Source organism: Saccostrea echinata, unplaced genomic scaffold, assembly GCF_033153115.1.
Source record: "Saccostrea echinata isolate AGI-Se365-2 ecotype Australia unplaced genomic scaffold, CSIRO_AGI_Sech_v1 ptg000019l, whole genome shotgun sequence".
NCBI classification, from domain to species: domain Eukaryota; kingdom Metazoa; phylum Mollusca; class Bivalvia; order Ostreida; family Ostreidae; genus Saccostrea; species Saccostrea echinata.
This window is the reverse complement of record NW_026889768.1, coordinates 146,994-166,782: the sequence shown is the minus strand read 5'-3', so window position 1 is coordinate 166,782 and position 19,789 is coordinate 146,994. Positions and strand designations below refer to the sequence as shown.

Below are 19,789 nucleotides of genomic sequence, written 5' to 3'. Positions count from 1 at the left end.
TATCAGTTTGCCTTTAGTATCTTTTCACAAAAAAAAAAAAAAAAAAAAAAAAAAAAAAAAAAATGACGACATAACCACAGAAAAAGTCAATTTTTACTCAAGTTGTCAACAAAATTCATTTCAAAAAATAGGTTGTTATCAATTTTGATTGATTGCTTAGGATAAAATTTAAAAAGATATGGGAATGCTTGTGTGAAGTGTAGAAAATTTTATACGTTTTGATGCTATAAATTTAGACAAAATTTTGTGATTTCATTTTTTTCTTAAAGTTCCTTTGAGTTTTTATGAATCCACATCTGATAAATACAACTTCTGGAATATGATGCTAGACAGTACTCATGAATTTTTTCCTTCACTGATATTATACTAGTAATTTTTGCGAGGAATAAAGAAAGAGGCTTGGTAGAATTTTAACTAGAACCCTCTGTATATCTTTTTGGGGGTATAGTAGTTCAAATTGGATTTGGTTTATAGGAAAATATTTAAAACTAACACGATTTTGAAGAATATTTTCTTTATAAAAGGAACTATGAGTATAAGTTGGAATACTAATTGTAGAATTAAATCCATGCTCATCTAAAATGCAATTGTAATGATGAATTTTAAAAACTAAGATTATGTTGTTACCTGCTTTGTAAGCTGAGACCAGTACCCAGTAACCATTAATCGGGTAATCTATCTAATTCTTCTTTCACTTCTGAATTACTGAAGATAGAAGGATAGATGGTTTTTGTATTGCTCTTCGACCGTTAACACGATATTTCAACATCAACTTAATATTTTTAACCCATTCTGACAAAGTAAAAAGGATTTGACCCATCGTCTGGCATAATCTTCGAATGGTTTTTGGCAAAATAATTTTGTGGATGACCAATGTGAAGAAGTAAAAATTTCTGAGTTCCATTTTTATTGGGGAAGCAGTTGTTTGTGATGTCAGAGAGCCTGCTCTTTAATTTATCGTGAAGACAAATTAAAAACACAAGGTATTTAAATCCGACCCGTTAAACATGCAGTATATGTTCCCACACTGCATGCATCGATATGATAAGAATTTAATTGCAGATTATCTTCGGTATCTTTGGTATCTTATACAAAGAGACGACAAAAAGAATTAAAGCTTCATTTAACGGCCATGAACTGTAACATGCATCCTATTTCCGTTGACGTCAATTAAATGTTAAACATAAACAAGACAGATGATTGCCATGTGCCCTGTATGTCCAAATGATTGAATTATTCAAAACTTCTTCCCAAAACTTCAGAATATTCAATCTATTTAAGACTGTAACTAGTAGTATAAGGTGTGTATTAACCAATCTTTATTTACCGAAAGGACGTTTAATACAAGTTGCGTGTAGAATTTTGATGGTGTCATTTAAATCAACTAGTGAATTTAAAGTTTCAAAATTGACACCACCATGGGCATGGTTATAAAAGCAACAAAAGACAAGGGCCATTCCATTTTAGCTCACCTCAGCCGGAGGCTTAAGTGAGCTTTTCTGATCAAAAACAGTCTGTTGTCTAGCTGTAGTTATCGTTGATGTTGTCACAAACTTTTCACATTTTCATCTTCTCCAGAACCACCGAGCCAATTTCAACAAAACTTGCCAAAAAGCTTCCTTCTGTAAGGGGGATTCACATTTGTTCAAAACAAGGGTCAGGCCTTCTTTCAAGGGGAGATAATTAAAAAATAGTAAAAATTGATATGGCATCTTTCAAAAATCTTTTTCTCCAGGACCACTGGGCCAGAGAGGTATATCTTATGTTTAAGCTTCATTACACATAGCGTAAATTTGAGTTTGTTCAAATAATAACCCATCAAGGATAGGATGGGGCCACCATTTGCTATCAAAGTTGTACATGGAAACTTTTAGGAAAAACGCTTTTAAAAATCTCCTTCTCATGATATCTTGGGCTAGGAAAGTTGAAAGATATGTAAAACATTAATTACATTTTATATTAAGTCTGTTCGAATCATAACCCCTTATTATCATTATTAAGAACAGTAAGCATGATTAATAATATTGATATGGAAGCATCCTCCGGAAGTACAGATTCAATTTTGTTCAAATCATGACCCCCAAGAATAGAGTGGAGCCACGATGGAAGATCAAAAATTTTACATTAAGATACAAGGGAAAAAATCTAAAAATCTTCTTCTCAAGAAGCTTAAACATGTTTATATGGGAGCATCATCAGGTAGTGTAGATTCAAAGTTAAAACATGACCTCTATGAGTAGGGTGGGGCCATAATGGATGATCAATGTTTTATAAAGAAATACAAAGAAAAAATCTTTAAACATTTTTTTTCTCAATATCAAATGCATGATTGGTCTTGATGATATAAAAGCTTTTTAAGATAGTGTAGATTCAAGTTTATTCAAATCATGATCCCTGGGAATAGGGTGGGGCCAAAACAGTGATATTTTTTATTCAAAGGAATATATTGGAAAATATCCTAAATATCCTAATGTGATGCCAAATAGACTCAGGTGAGCATTGTGGTCATAGGTATCTTGTAATTATATGGGTTCTTTCCTCTTCAGCACTTCTCAAAGGGATTCTTATATAGAATACATTGATAAACAACAAATACGGTCCTTAAAAGTAAACATTGGGTGAAGTGGATAAAAAGAGTTGTTCCTATGAATTTTCAGCCATCTAAGGGAAAGATGAACGATTTTTACCATTTCGTCTGTAGAAAATAAAGGTATAAAATTACTTCAATATCCTTGAAGAGTCACAACGGTGTTTATTCTTTTACAAGGATAGAATCCGGTACCTATCACTTCTTATGTTTGAATATACAAGTCTTTTGAGATATTTTTAATTTTTGTTCTTGATAATATTATACATTTATTGGTTGCGCAACCATAGTTTAATGGAATCCGAGAACTAAATTGTTTCCTGAAGCCGTTAGGTCGAAGTTAACAATTTGGTCCGATGCAAGGAACGACAACCCATATTCTACCAGAGAACCCAGACCATAAATGTGTTGCTATACCTTTTACGTAACTGTTGAATACCAAAGAATGCAGATTAGATATATAGCTTGTTGACTTGTGTCGGATTATCCAGCCTAAGCCGAAGATTAACAAATACAAATCCAATGTGACGTAAAAAGTCATAATTGTCCAATATTTCACCGACCTGTTCGACATTATATTTTTAACACATTAATCAAAAACTGGAAATGATAAACTTTAATAAAATATAGATTTATGTGGAAAACACTTTTCGAACTTTACAATATTATTTACATAAAGAATACGTTTTAAGAAATGGGAAATTGCATAGCACTAGGTTAAATTACTCAAGCCTCCCTAAGATAAAACACATTATCCTGAATAATATGAATTTCTAAAATAAAAACACTGACTGGTAGAGCATTTCTCAATTTGATTACTTAAGTAATACTTTGACAATACTCTATCATGCTCGATGTAGCACGAAATGAAACACTTACTTTTATTATTTTTCTTTCTTATTCTGAACTGATTGAATAAATGATTGATAAACAATGATATTTAATGGAAAATTACCAAGCTTTATACTCGATGATGAATGTGGGCTGAGAGATATACAGACTTTAACATGGATACGTTTTTCGTATGTTGCAAAGCATAGTCAGTCATTCACATGATAATGGTTTAACATAGAGAATTCATCATTTATATAGTGATTATTGCAATGTTCTGTTTATGCTGTGTAGAAGTCTTTAATCACAATGAAAAGAGACTAACATCTTCTCAAAAGTCTCAACACAGTATTTGTTGTCAGGTGAAAAGGTAGGTGGCCATTAGAAGTCCCCACTTGTTAAAACAGCCTTAAACTCTGTTAAAATAGATTAAGGGACAGGTATTAAGTGTGTTGCCATGATAACACAATATATAAAACATTCAATGTACAATACATAACACATAGAATAAGAAACAAATCTGTCTACCATCAAAGCTGATGACACCATCGCCATTTTTATCAGCTTCCCGAATCATGGCCTCTGCCTCTTCCTCTGGCATTTCACATCCCATAGAGCGAAGCACTTTTTTTAGTTCTTTCTTCGTAATGGATCCATCGCCATCCAAATCAAATTCATTAAATTTAGCAAGTAACATTTCATCTTCATAGTCAATCTCAACACTCTGTCCAGCTAACATTTTCTCCAGCTCAGGAAAGGTGATATAACCATCAGCTAAAGATGCAGAAAAACAAAAAAATATGTTTGATAATAACGAATAGTGATCATTCTTAAAAGTCAATTTAAACAATATAAATTATGAGCAAGGACCTCTGAAAACAGAGGTGGGATCAGGTGCATGGAGGAGTAAGCATCCCCTGTCGACCTGTCACACATCTGCCGTGTGTTCCTTGTCTTGATCGGGTGAACGGGAAAATCCGTTGATAATTCGGGGTGAAAATGATGACCAAACAGTTTGCATGATTTCATCAATTGACTTAACGACGGATGAAATTTGCAAACAAGGTCATTTTTACCATAAAATTTACGAATTGCTGCCTTTAGATGAGGTTCATAATATCCTTGTATCATCAACTGATTCGTCAAAACATGCCTTGATGTAGAAATTGTTCAATGTAGGAAATACTCTTGCGCATCGAATCAACCTGGAGACATTAAATCTTATATGCAGGATGTAATGTTACATTGCTAATAAATAAGTGAAGCCGACAATAGAAAAGTTGAAGTCATCAAGTTTAACATAAAGTTTAGTTATCAGTTCGCCATCAAAGTTTTTTCTCGGAAAAAATCAAATATGAAACAGGTGTTTCAAACTCTGTGGTGTCTTTTATTTCGATTTCAATTGGAATATTAAATCAACTTAGGAATTAAACTGAGTATTGTTAATTGTTGAAACGTTTTCGAAATATCTTTATATCAAACTGAAGGCACATTAAGAGAACTTTGTTTCATATAGGAGTTTTATGAATAAATTCTGCTTCATATGAATAAAATAATCATTCTCATCATTTAGACGTGAAAAGTTTAAGGAAACCTGTAAGTAAATTATTACTGCTAATTATTAAGTCTTACAATCAGTGTGGATCGTTCGGAGTACTTTTTCTATATCCTTGAGTGTTTTATTGCTTCCAGTCCTTCTGGATGCTCGAGCTAGCTCATGCTTTGAAACCTTTCCATCCCCATTCTCATCAAAAGCTTTAAATATTTTCAGCAATTCTACAATGAATGAAAATTTTTCTGTCGTGAACTACATATCATGTAGAATTTTGAAGTGCTCTTAAAACTAAAATAGAATGCATGAGTTAATTAATTCATTCTTCATCTTTATAATTCCTCTTCTAATAAGAATTACAATCCATATCCTACTCAATAACAGATCTTTGGTATCAGTACTATCTAACATTTCTGATATAAATGATGTACTCCATATCAAGGATTATAAATAAATAAATAAATAAATAAATATATAAATATATATATATATATATATATATATATATATATATATATATATATATATATATATATATATATATATATATATATATATATATATATATATATATACACACACACACACACACACACTACATATCAAGTTTTCAATCAAAGTGTTTTCTGAGACGTATAATGTATCTGATGTTATATACATCAGGAAAATATGTACAGAGAATATAAATATATGTCAGATTCTCAGGAACATCGTAAGAACATTTTATCTCACCCGCAATACTTAGAGAGACATTCTTATATTCAATCATGTTTTAATATTCTGTTGTTTTTTTAAATACCAAATTCATATTCTTTTCATTTTTATTCAAATAAAAATCTGCATAATATAGATATATTAGATATTTTTATATGTTTTAATCCATTAAAATATAATTTTAGTTATTTGTACTAAAGCACTTTAGAATAATTGTTTTTATTACGAGAGGTATTTCATAAATCTCTTGTGTAGTAACTTTGGGAAATAACAAGATTTGTAATCTTTAATATTAATTATTATTCAGGCACAAACGTAAAATCCAAGATAAAACACTTTAAATTTGATTTGTATCATTCAATTGAAATAAACCTGAACAAACATAACACAATTCAAAACAAAACAACGTAATGAATATTAGATATCTCACATTTTAAACAAAATTAATACGAATAAAATCGAAAGAAACAACAAATAAATCAAAAAGAAAGAAAATAATTATACCCCCGTACCATCACATTTCACGCAACAAATTTACTAACTGTGCACTTAAATATTTTAGAACTTTTACGCCCACCAGTTTCATCAAAAAATCACACTTTGCAATTTAATTTAATTTAGTAATTTGTCATTTCTGCATCGTTTTTTTATATAATTTTGAAATAAGGTTTCAATGAAATCATCATTAAAAGCAATAAATAAAGTACCTGCTCTCTTTTCTTTAGGCAAACGATTTTGCTTTACTGAAACTCCAATTTCCATGCTCTGTCTTCTGCTTCTCTCTTCTCTTTAAAATCTCCTTAATTCAAAAACAAAACAACAATAAATATCAAGGTTAAACATAAAAGTTTAAATTGCTTTTCAAACGACTTATTTCGTATACATTTCATATACAAATCTGTATGGCCATTCGATGGTTGTCATTATAAGGGTGGTCACAAAATTACGTTCCAAATCACTCAGTCTAAATGACGCATTAAAAAACTTATACCATTATCTAAAGATTATGGATTGAGATCGGATGTACTGATAAAAATGCAAATCCGTATTTATCAATAAAAAACAAATGAATCGATGGACTTGGCATTTAATTCTTGTCGCCTTCTTAAAAAACAGCCTGACATTTTGACTGGCATTTAATGTAGAAGCTAAGGTTTTTATTAACGCTTCGTAAAACCAATTGAAACCGCCAATATTATGTCTTATTTACTTAATGTATATTAAAAAGCCCTGTTTTCTTCGTTTTACACAACCAGAGATTAGATAAGATTTGTTCATTTGTAAGGTAATTTATTTTAGTCCCTGTAAGTAAACTAATGAAGAATCTTCAGATGAAAGTATTTAAAAAACAGAATTGTACATAATTTTAGAACTAAATACCTATTGTAATTATATATTTTGTGCACATATTCACTGGTCTTAATCAAATGACGTGGTCAGATGTGGATTTACTACGTATACTTATTTCAAATTATCCTCGACAGGTTGCAAAGTATTTGTATTTTTCATTTATGCGGAGACAGTCCGTTATGTTCAGAAAATAAGAATGTATTTCAGTGTCATATTTATCTACCAATAACTCTTATAACAGACACTACCAATCTTAGCATACAAAATACATATATATGTATATATATCACAGTTATGTTTATTTACTTTTTTGTTTATCTCTTAACGTTGTGCTCTTTATTTTCTTTATATATTGTATTTCAATTTTGTGTTTAAAGTGGCATATAGACCCGATGGGCCGGGTGTTGATTGTTATTTTATACAGTTTGTAAACAAAGGATTTAATTATGTACACATGTCACTACAAATAAATAAATTACTTACTTACTATTCAACAATTTCTAAGAATATTTTTCCAATGGTTGACATAAAGAAAAGGAAGTATTCAATAAATGTTTTATTATAAAATAAATATTTTACTAATAATTCGAAAGTAGAGTGGTGAAAATTTTGTTAATACACATTTTTGCAAGTGCCATAAATATTTCAGAGTTGATGACATTGACAGTTTTTTTTTTACCGGATACACTGAAGTTCCAAAGGACATCATTCTTTATAACACAATGTGTCTTTCAGCACGTAGCTCAAAAAAGTTAAGAATTCCAAACATGTATTTCCTCTCTAGATCATTTTCATTAAAATTAGCTTTGTTCTTTTCATGTCCTTGGCATAATAAACAAGGTTTATTAAGTTTAATATCAGTTGCAGTCTTTTTCATTTATGAAATCTATGTTTATGTGCCGCCATGCATTATTCAAACCTCTATTAACCTTTAAAATCAAATAAAAGCCAATTGAGTTTATCATTTTTCAGTGCTGGTATACGAAACCATAAACAAATACAATGATGTCTTTTCATTTGGTGTTCTCTTGATTCATCTTATACTAAGTCTTTGCACTCCTTTGGAATGCATTTCCTTTCTTAGAACTTGACACCTTTGTTGAAATATTATCAAACCCTTGAAAATTTAGCACACACCTACGTGTATAATTTCACCATATAAAGTAATCGTAAATTGTTAATAACATAAACATTGTCTCATATGATATACTGATGATACTTTGGTCTTCAGATGAGTTAAAAAAAATACAATAGTAAAGTATAGTTTACTATAAGTAATTATGGTTTGATTAATTAACTCAAGTAAATCAAAGTGTCAAAGTCATAATTAATTAAAAGTAAATCAAATTTTTAAAAAGTTATCACTTTAGTGTCATAGTAAACACTAAGTTTTCACAGTTAACACTTTAGTGTCATAGTTACCATTATATTTAATCAAAGTGTCATAGTAATCTCTAAAATTAATCAAAGTATTCAAAGTGATAACAATATCAACATTCAAAGTGTCATCTTATCCCTAGAGTAAATCGGTTTTGTGGGATAGAAGTCATATATAATTTTAAAACCAGTATATTTACTAGTAATGCAGACTTTTTTGTCCTTGATGAAAAATAGCTGGCTGTTAATGTCATGCATTTACAATATGAAAATTCCATACACTTTCTATTGAATACCTTTCATTTAAAATCTTATTCTTAAAACTAAAACAAAATTTTTCAATAATCAGTAATGGCAAGATAATTCTAAATTAATAAATTAGATCAGTCTCTCCTTTCACTTTTTAAAAATATTAAATCTTTTAATGAAGAAAATTAAAGACCCACTTATGTTTTATTTTATTAGTATGGTACATTAGAAAGTGGTCACTGTTTCACAATACAAATGCCATTAGGTATTTCAAACTAGACGTGTAGAGTTAATACCTTATACAGAACGATATAAAGTAAATCTGACCTGTATAAACCAAAGTGTCAAAGTTAACATTACAGTAAATCAAAGTTTTCATAGATATCACTTTAGTAAGTAAAAAGTTTCAAAGTTATAACTAAAGTAAATCAAAGTGTCAAAGTCATCATTATATTTAACTATAGTTTCCATGGAGTCAAAGTTATCACGATAATTAACTATAGTTTACGATAGTTATCTTAAGTATACTAAAGTATTTTTGTTAGGGAAATTTGATTTTCTGTTTGAAAATGTATTTTGAACCTCTGTTTGATTTTCAGAAATTTTACCTAATGATTTAATACCAAACTAGCAGTGTGAACCATGTCCTTTAAGTATGTTTCACAGGCACTTGGGGTCTGGACCCCCCCCCCCCCCCTTTTCCATTTTTTTTTCTTTTTAAATATGGAGTCGATTCACCTTTTTCCTATTTTTGTATTCTAATATGCACTATATGTTATCAATAATGTAACTCTTTTGTCTCTATATGCTGTTTTTAAATATACCGTTTTCGACTGATACATAAAAAGAGAGAAGGCTTGCAACTCTTTTCTCGTCGTCTGCCTCACCTCGCTTAAACTTCGCCTGATTATTTATCTAAAGCATAAGAATACATGGAATATGCATACATCAATAAATTTGTTACACATTCTTCTTCCTTCTCATATTTCCATTTAATTTTTATGTGCCCCCGATTTGTAAATATTTCGATTAAATCAACCGCATCTAGGGTTAATTTTGTTGATGTGCATTAGCTGGGACGGAAGTGTCCGGTATTTTCGGGCGTCATCATTATGTGTAATGTCATTCGGAACATTAAATGAAAGAGGGAAAAAAATCCCGAATTTTCTCTTCATAATACATGTAACGGTAAGTTCTGTATATAACAAGATAACTCTAACTAGCAGATTCTAATGGATGAAGATTAACATTAAACATACGATCTAGACAACCAAATTTCTCAATATTTTTATTACAAAGCTTTGAATTTTTATTTATATACAGAACATTTGTAAAGTTAGAGTTACCGTTATTGCACTTCCGTCCCAGCTAGTGCACATCAACAAAATTAACCCTAGATGCGGTTGATTTAATCGAAATATTTACAAATCGGGGGCACATAAAAATTAAATGGAAATATGAGAAGGAAGAAGAATGTGTAACAAATTTATTGATGTATGCATATTCCATGTATTCTTATGCTTTAGATAAATAATCAGGCGAAGTTTAAGCGAGGTGAGGCAGACGACGAGAAAAGAGTTGCAAGCCTTCTCTCTTTTTATGTATCAGTCGAAAACGGTATATTTAAAAACAGCATATAGAGACAAAAGAGTTACATTATTGATAACATATAGTGCATATTAGAATACAAAAATAGGAAAAAGGTGAATCGACTCCATATTTAAAAAGAAAAAAAAAATGGAAAAGGGGGGGGGGTCCAGACCCCAAGTGCCTGTGGTATGTTTTAGAGGTCTTCAAACGGAAAAAAGTAGACCGTACATGTATATTTTACTTTATATTCATTTTTTTGATTTTTCAATTTCTTCCCTACGATAACCAAAGGACCAAGCAAAATTTTTCACAATGATGGGACCAGTCCAATAGGTATGGGACAATGATTTTTTTCATCGAAAAAAAAAACAACAACAAAAAACCATGGGACAAAAACTTTTTTTTAGCATTAAGTACCCATGGGACACAAACTTTTTAAGAATGAGTTACAGTTCTTATTTATAATATTTAAAAATATTTTATATTTTATTTTTTCCAAAAAAGTCATATCTTTTAAAGTCAAAGGAAGGATACAAATTGCAACATAAATCTTCATATTAATGGGAAAATTAACGAAGTAACAATGTTAATAAACGTTATGAATATAATAAACAAGCAAATCATTTCAATAAATCTCATGCATTCAAAATATTCTACTAAAAAATTCTAGAGCATCATCAGAATCAATCATGTACTTTATACACGAATGGTGTACGTCTCAAGTTTAATCAATTCAGAAAACTTTCATCGTTTATTCAATCCAAAAAACTTTCATCGATGTTTGAAATATCTGTAATCTGAAAGACTCCTTCAGTAACTAAAATTGTTATCAATGCACTTCTTGTTATTTTTGTTCTAAAAATCTCATGAACATCTAGATATAACCATGGGACGGTAACTTTTTTTTACAAGCCTAAAGGCATGGGACAAATATTTTTTTTTTAAATTTGAATGCCATGGGACATGTAATTTTTTTTATTGAGAATTTTGTTTTGTACCGGACCCATCATTGTGATAAATTTTGCCTTCCCTTATAAGTGTCTGCAGAAGAAGTTTAAAAAACCTCAACCCATTAGTATGAGTCAAGAACTTTTTGAGAAGAACATTGGTTCCGTCCATGAACAATTTTAAATAAACCATGAATTTTTCTTTTACTAGTACTCCCTTAAGTTAAGGGATCAGGTTCAATTCTCTTTCATCCATTTTATTTTAAGACATGTAGACACAGGTACAATGATTGGAATACCTTTTCTACGATTTAATATATCAATGAAGAGTGATTGATAAAAAAAATGGCTAAGTAACATAAATTTGTCCGAACAGTGAGCCACTATACAGGAGATATCACACTTAATTGAGAAAGAAAGATAACTTGGTTTGCATTACTTAGTTTTCCCTGCTATGGTAGCTCTTAATATTGTCATATGTCCCATTTTAACACAAAGTAAAATAGGACATCCAGTTGTATTTAAAATATTTTGATAAAGGATACTTCAATGAATTTTTACACTATTCAGCTATGATAGATTCTCCCAACTTATTCTATACTCAAGAGCATGATCTGCATGACTTTCTGTGATATGTTTAATTGATGTAATGTATACATTCATGCCTTTTCAATACCCCTGTAATCGAAGATTCGGGGGACAAATATTTTTTGGTCTGAACATCCGTCTTTCTGTCTGTTAGTCTTTTTGTCTGGGCATTCATATTTCACACGTATATTCCTTGTGACAAGACTTTTGTTTGGGCACCAACATATTTGACCTCTTGACCTTGGAGTTTAACTTACTTTTACATAATTTAACCTTGAGAGGGACGTTAAAAACAAACAAACATGAAGTATGACCTACTTTTGAAAAACTTTAACAATTTTGTTATTTTACGTACCGGTATTTTTTATGTCGGAGATTGCGCCGGGTGGGAGGACACGGTAACATTGAAATTCTTATTACTCGTACGTTTTTCAAGTAATCTTGTTAAAACATCGTAATTGATCAGCTAAAAACACATTTAATACACCCACAAAATTATGTAAAGATACGTTGATTTCTGTAATAGATATGAGCTCAGTCTACGGAATTTTGGGACAACCCTCGTATAGTCACGGGTATACCGAAGACAAAAATCAGTAACATTTTTTGAAATATCAGGAATTTAACAACATTTTAACACTACTGTTCTTGTTTCCAACAAATATTAAAACTCATAATGTAATGTTTTTATGTAAGAACATATCATAATTATACTCCAACAATCATACAACTGTTAAACAAAGGAGAAAGCAAAATTTGAAAACAACTAGTTCTAATTGTAACGGAGACCGTTACTGATGTTCCCAAAATGCCCACCCCCATTCCCTTGGGGCCATATTTCCTATATGCTTCAACAGATTAAGCAAAACCTTTGTATTATAGACTTTATCAACTTATTTTCAAAAGCATTCTGAAGAAATAACAATACAAATATAGCACAGTGAGAATAAGCAAATCAGATTTAAGTTCACATGCAAGTACATGATTTCGAAAAATACCATATTCGTGTAGAAAATCTGATAGAATGTCATAAGAAAAAGCTCCATTTTAAATTTCAAAGAATTTCACTGAGAACATAGAAAGTTACAGCAACATGAATATCAAACAATCAGGTATCATATCATCTTCATATCTGATGATTGAATAATGTAGGAACTTGTATTATTTATATATAATCTGAATTTCATCTTCTTTGGTTAACAATTAAGAACCTTATAAATACTAATAACCTTAGCCAATCAGATTTCAGCAAACGTGCATGCGCGTATTTCTAGATTTCTCACATATATATTCTTTTTGTGCCTTATAACATATGACAATGTCTTAAATTTCAAAGAATTATAATTAATAGTAAGAGAGATACAGCCTATAATGTATTAACCAATCAGATTTCAGCACACGTACGTACGTTTATGTTCTTGCATTCAATTTTGATAGATCTAAGCATAATGTAGGAATCTATTATACCTATCTATATTCTAAATTTCATTCCGTTTCGTTGAAAACTCAAGAGGTTATATCCATTTATAGTTTCAGCCAATCAAATATCAGAACACGTGCATGCGCGTCTTTTCAAGAATTTATGCATAACATATTGTAGAACATTATAATATATACGTATATCTTAAATTTCAAAGAATTTTGTCAAATTCAAGGAAAATATTGAGATTTTTGCTTCAGCCAATCAAGCAAAACGCATGTGCATGAATTCATCCTAATTTGACCATATCATCTTTTTTACACTACTAATATACTAGTATCTTAATATTTTGAATTTCAAAGCATTTCATAAAAAAATGTAAAAGTTATTTCATAAAAAATGTAAAAGTTATCGCTATATCAAGTATATCAGTCATTTTACTCATTGCACGCGCACTAACGTAAAAATGCACCTTCGTTCCGCACATGTATACAGCATGCTTTTTAACCCTAAAAAGGATTCATCTCAATCGGATGAGTAGTTTCCAAGAACACTCACGGACAAAAAAGTACCGGAGAAGAAATTTTGAAAAAGAAAGTAAAAACAATATGTTCCCAAACTTCGTTTAGGGATCATAATAAATACTCCACTAATTACTGATAAATGAGTTAAGACTTTTCAATACTGGCGTCTTTCATATTTGAATTTCCAACGACAGGTGCTTTAAAACGAACAATTTGATTGGTCGATAAAAATGTAAGCAAAGCTATGGTTGGACAAGAAGGAAAAGGAATAAGCCTTTGAGAATCTCATTATGGGTTGAACTCACTCTGAGGCACACACAAGGAAATAAAGTCTGGACCAATCAGAGAACACCAGATTTTCTGATCATTTAATAATGCGAAATATAAACATATCTAAAAATACTATATACGCTAATGCCGAAATTATACAACTATATATTCATTATAAACAGCTAATTTCTTCGATATAATGTTTATGGATCGTTAGATAAATCGCAGAACGGTGATTATTGTTAACGTCGACAAAAACCTATCGACGTTAGTGTAAAAATCAAACGACTGTATCAAATAAGAAAATAACGTTATAGTTTATTTTATTGAATTAGGTATTTTAATTGTTGTGCTTGGGAGTTTACATAGCTGTATAGCGAAATGCTATGAACGTTTTACAGGAAATAATACTTTGGTTATTAGTCCCCTACCGGTGAAACCGGAGGGGACTATAGGTTTCCTGTGAGTCTGTCCGTCCGTCTGTCTGTCTGTCTGTCCGTCTGTCTGTCTGTCTGTCCCTCTGTCTGTCTGTCAGTCTGTCCCACTTGGTTTTCCGCACTTTTTTCCTAAACGCTTGCAGATATTGAGCTGATTTTTGGTATGTGAGTGTATCTTGATGAGTTACAGATCAAGTTTGCATTTCGTTCCGCTTCATTGATTTTTGACGGAATTACGGCCTTCTCAATTTTTACGGGTTTTCCGCAATTTTCTTCTAAACGCTTGTAGATATTGAGCTGATTTTTGGTATGTGGCTTTACCTTGATTAGTTATAGATCAAGTTTGCATTTCGTCCCGCTTCATTAATTTTTGACGGAATTATGGTATTTTCAATTCTTAACTGGAACCAGATTACACTTGCCGGTAGGGGACTAGTATTGCTAATGCAATACTCTCAGAATGCTTGTTATAGTTTGTTTATGCCACAAAATGATGTATGAAATAGAGAACACTTTGTCAAAATTAAATTTCTTTCAACCAGATGCTAATATTACAAAGCCAAATGTGTCAATATAATCTATTTTTATTTATCAAAGACAAGATATATAACCTAAAGCATCAAAGCAACAGAAATCATAGCGTTATCTCAGAAATCATTAAAAATTACTGTTTAAGTAAAGATATCCAAATTTATTGTTAAAATCATGTAATTTTATTTCAAGTCTATGCAGGCCTAAAGCACTATATCGCTTTCTCCATATATTAAATTGTTTTGGTCTAGGGATTTTTTGAATTGTTCTAGATGTCCCAAAATCGAAGGGTAGGTTATTAGCATATATGTGTATAATGACATGACAACATATTCTGTGGTTAAAAATGCTGGCAAAAGTATGGAATTATATGGTTTGATATTACTGTCTAACAATAAAATCATTCTCACTCATGTTTCACAGGTTATGAATGCTAGTGCTCTTGCAGAATTTTGATATGAGCTACATAAGTAGATCATGACATAGAAATTGAGTTGCAATTATATTTGTCATTTCAAAATACTAAAGTATATTTGACACATGTATGACCTTCACATTGCTTTACATAATTTTTTCTAAGTTTATATTTGCAATAAATGGTCATTGAATAAACAAGGCTAATGCTAGTAAATTAATGCTAGTTCCTGTTCTATTTCATAAGAACTATATAAAGGCGGAACATCATGTGCACCTGTTTATTCATTCAAGCGTCACGCTCTGTCTACTGAACGTCAGGAATAAGTTGAGCTGGGGGGGGGGGGGGAAAGGATATCCTTTACTAGTAGATTAATTTTTTTTGGTGCACTTTCATATGAATATACTGCATAATAAGGTAACCCATTGTTTTCTTTGTTTTTTTTTTTTGTTTGTTTGTTGTTTGTTTTTTTTTTTTGCTTGTTTATTTTCAGTTGAACGATAAAAGGATTTAATATTTGCCCTCAATATAAATCTTTGATGGATAAATTTTTAATAATGTTCTCAATCACGGAGATATTTGCAGATTTCAAATCAATAAATATTTTCCTCAACTATGACGTCATAAGTAAGGCATGACCTCAAAAAATGGCTTAAATTGAAAATTTCAAGGTTTTTAATTGAAAGAACTGATGTTTTTATGCTGATAGTTTGATTGGAAAATATCGAGCGTAGAACTGCTTAAATATGATCTTTTGAGATGATTTGTAGAATGATATCAATGAAATATGTGAATATTGCACTTAGGCAAGCTTGCACTTTGATTACTATAGTCAAAATTGAACAACTTTGTGCATTTTGACTTCTTTTTATATAACAGGAAATAGAATGTATAGTGTAGTTTGTGACGTCACAGATACAATGCATCCAATTCATGATATATCGAATTCTACCAATTCAGATTTTTCAGATATTTTTAAAACAATATATAAAACTGTGCACATATCAATAGATTTTCAGAAATTGACTATTATAGGATCTGGAATATGCCTCTACCATATGTAGTTCCCTATATTCACGCTATTTCGGTATCTTTATAAAGTGCAAACTAGATCACATAAATCGAATTTTTGCATTAATATATAATTCTTTTGCAAACGTTAAATAATTTTTGCAATATCAGCATGTGTTAAAAATACGTATGTCACTATAAACGTTCCTTTCCGACAGCATTATGTAATCTGCCTTGTAGAACAATTACATTATGTCAGTAATGTTTAAGTTATTTACGGCCTCAGTAGCGGCCGATCTATTTGTGGTCGTGTTAGAATGTACACATGGGGAAATTTTCATTGGTTCAATGGAATATTTCCCTATTGAGAACATACAAAAAAAAAATATGAATGTATTTTTAAAAAAAAATGTAAATGATTGTAATTACGTTTCGATCTGTTTTTCATTTCTCATTAGATGTTTATTAATTTATGATTTTACAAAAATTGTTACATGAACTGCTTCCCAACATGGGAGTGTGTAAGACACACACACACACACCCTCACCCTCACACACACACACGCACACACACACACACAATGAGTTTTCGGATATTAATTACTGTGCCAAAATGGTTAATAAATATTTGAAGTAAATTATGTTTTGAATACAGAACAGTTGTAAATGACACAATGATATATTTTTCTGCACTTCACATTTATTGTAATACATGTCTATTACAATCAAAACCTTAAAAAAAAAAAGATCCAGGGTATCAGCACCTAAAACGTTTGCGCGTTTTTTTGTCAGAAATCAATTCAGACATTCATTGCCTGACGCCACGTGCGTCAGGCAGTATAAGGATTAATATTTCAGGGATCCGAAACTAAGCGATCATTCTTAATGAACTAGATTTTGTGCAAGCTGATATACATCGGAATTTGTTACCTGCATTTAAACAAATACAGTTTGCAGGAGAAAGAATCATATAACTGATGCAAAATAATGATGTGTTTGAACCCCTCAGTTTTTTGCATGCACATGTTTATTCTTTGCGTTTCTTTGTACGGACATGTCCGTGTAACATTTTTTCTGCGTTTCTAAACTACTGGATCAGTCCATTTGCCTTCTACGAAAGGGGTGACACAATCATTTCGCGCCAAATGTCACATGTAAATTATCTTCGCACCTTTTTATTGGGTTGTTCTATTGAATGGGTGTGATACCTTCTATGGAAATAAATAATGTTTATTCTTTTAACACGATTCTTAAGCTCCAGATTTTTTATTAACAGTAAATTTTATCTCATTTTTTAAGAGAACACATTGTATATGGACAGGCAACACTAAAGCAATGGATTTGCTGATTATTCTTACTATTTATCCCATAAGTGGAATAGTCTCATCATAAACAAACTCCCTCCACCTAGTAATTAAATGGGACATCCCTTCTTGATTCAGTCTGTTTTCCACCTAGCCTTTTTTTTCAATATATCATTTATTAATAATGTACGTTACGAGGTTAGGTTTTTAAGAAAGCTTAGAAAGTCAGCGAGTAGCATATTATCTCATGCTTTGTGATGAACAAGGATTTCCTTTTAATACAGTGACAAGAGTGTAGGTCAGTGCCCTTAGAGGAATGGGCTTCACTCCCGTAAGGTTCTAAGTAAAGAATCGGCAAAATGAAGACGACATCATGATCTGTACTGGTTTTGATTTCATAAAAAAGCAGGTTATTATAATTATGAGAAAGGTCTTGAAATCGGTTGAAAAAAAACTTAACAATTTCAAAACTGTATATAAAGATGTATTTTAAACTCATTTATAATACATGTATATGGTAAGACCATCATCGCGTGAGTTTTGTCCGGGGGGGGGGGGGGGGAGGGGGTATTATTAGTATCTTGTTTTGCGCTAGCTATAAAGTGTACAGGTCATTTACTTTGATTTCTAGAGCAGCATTGAAGCATTTTTGTCTCAAACACTTCAAGACAACTTTCCCAGTTAAAACTGTTCATAATTTACTTCGTCGTCTAGTGTGCATGAAGCGCGCCCTCTAGTAAGAGAGTACATGTAATATGAATTTCTTAAGAATCATCTAACTATTTCAGAATTATCAGTGGTGGATCCAGGAATTTCAGAACCGGAGGGTGCAGTAGAAGGCAGGGGGTCTGGGGGCTGTATTGAAACCCCAGTGGGTCCAGGGCAAAGCCCTGATGGGGGTTCGGGGGGCGAAGCTCCCGGAAGCTGACGAATTCTTACAAAAATGAGGTGTTTTTTCCTTGATTTTAGCATAATGAACATATAAGTTCTACATACAAAAAATTCAAACGGGGGGTTGGGGGGGGGGGCGCACGCCAGGCGCGCCGGTGCTTTGATTATAATCTACGCTAGCGCACTTGCAGTTTCATCCCAACGTAACTAGTCAGCCCGTGGGTTAACTAATAAATGACCAAATAGTGGCATGTCTTAGATATTCGTTAATATGTAGTATTTGGTTATGACATTTGAGAAAGTCAATTGTACATCTTGTGTAATGAAGTATCGCAACTATGTCACTCCTTGATGACGGAAAAATCTTGCATATACGTTCCATAGATATTGATTGATTAGTCAGGCAAGCTTTTTGAAAAGCTATTACTTGTAATAATCTTATATACACTAGACAAAATAGCTCACGCACCACCTAAATAAACGGTGCGCAGTGCACGTCGGGAAATTGCTTTTTGGGCAAGAAGGTCCTGTAAGGGTCTTATCATGACACGAAGACATTTCTCAATCCAACAGTTTTGAAAAAGATGGCATATATTATATACTAGTATCGATCAGGCAAATGATCAATTCACAAATAAGAATAACAAGTGGTACGTTAGCAATTTTGTCTAGTGTATAAGTTATAATACTTGTCTTAATTTTAAAGAATAGTTTAAAATTCACTGAAAATTACATGTAGGGTATTAAAAATGTGCAGAAAAGTAAACAAAGTATACAGTTTTGCAAGCAAAAAAAATTAAACTTTTTCTACTTTGAAATTTATTTTCTTTGGACTTTTTCATAGGGAAATACTTTAAAATACGAAACATTTGTGCGGCCGATTTGATCCTTTTGCATTGATTTCACTTGTAAAGATGTGATACTTTTAATAGATAAGCAGGTTGACACGTACGTACTTTGACGTTTGTCATCCCTATATGGTTTAAAATGACATTTTACAAATGAACGCAGTAATGGTATTCAATATGATGTCTACTTTTTCAAAACGTAATCATAAGCTAAAAATTATTGTGCAATGCTAATATAATACAAGCAATTATGACGTCACATCTAGAATAATTATTTAAAAATACATCAAACCAACATTGGTTTTGTCATTAAAATACCCCTGGATGTTGATGGCATCTATAAGCCAGCATAA

General features: G+C 31.3%; 1 protein-coding gene across 1 annotated transcript; it reads right to left on the bottom strand.

Annotated features, from left to right (window-relative positions):
* Positions 1 to 3,561: 3,561 nt before the first annotated feature.
* On the bottom strand, positions 3,562 to 6,482 carry LOC133189708 (calmodulin-alpha-like). The gene is made up of 4 exons (XM_061325108.1): positions 6,392 to 6,482; positions 5,051 to 5,194; positions 3,947 to 4,192; positions 3,562 to 3,834 (listed from the first exon to the last, which is right to left on the bottom strand). Exons 1-4 carry the CDS (start codon positions 6,444 to 6,446, stop codon positions 3,800 to 3,802), a joined length of 480 nt encoding a protein of 159 aa, XP_061181092.1. The 5' UTR covers positions 6,447 to 6,482; the 3' UTR covers positions 3,562 to 3,799.
* Between the last annotated feature and the right edge of the window lie 13,307 nt (positions 6,483 to 19,789).

Bases quoted from the DNA above. Each gene is read 5' to 3' on its own strand.
- LOC133189708 (XM_061325108.1), bottom strand. From the start codon at position 6,446: ATGGAAATTGGAGTTTCAGTAAAGCAAAATCGTTTGCCTAAAGAAAAG. The intron at 5,195-6,391 runs GTACTTTATTTA...CATTCATTGTAG, and splicing joins GCCTAAAGAAAAGAGAGCAG to AATTGCTGAAAATATTTAAA. The intron at 3,835-3,946 runs GTAGACAGATTT...CTATTTTAACAG, and splicing joins TGGTGTCATCAGCTTTGATG to AGTTTAAGGCTGTTTTAACA.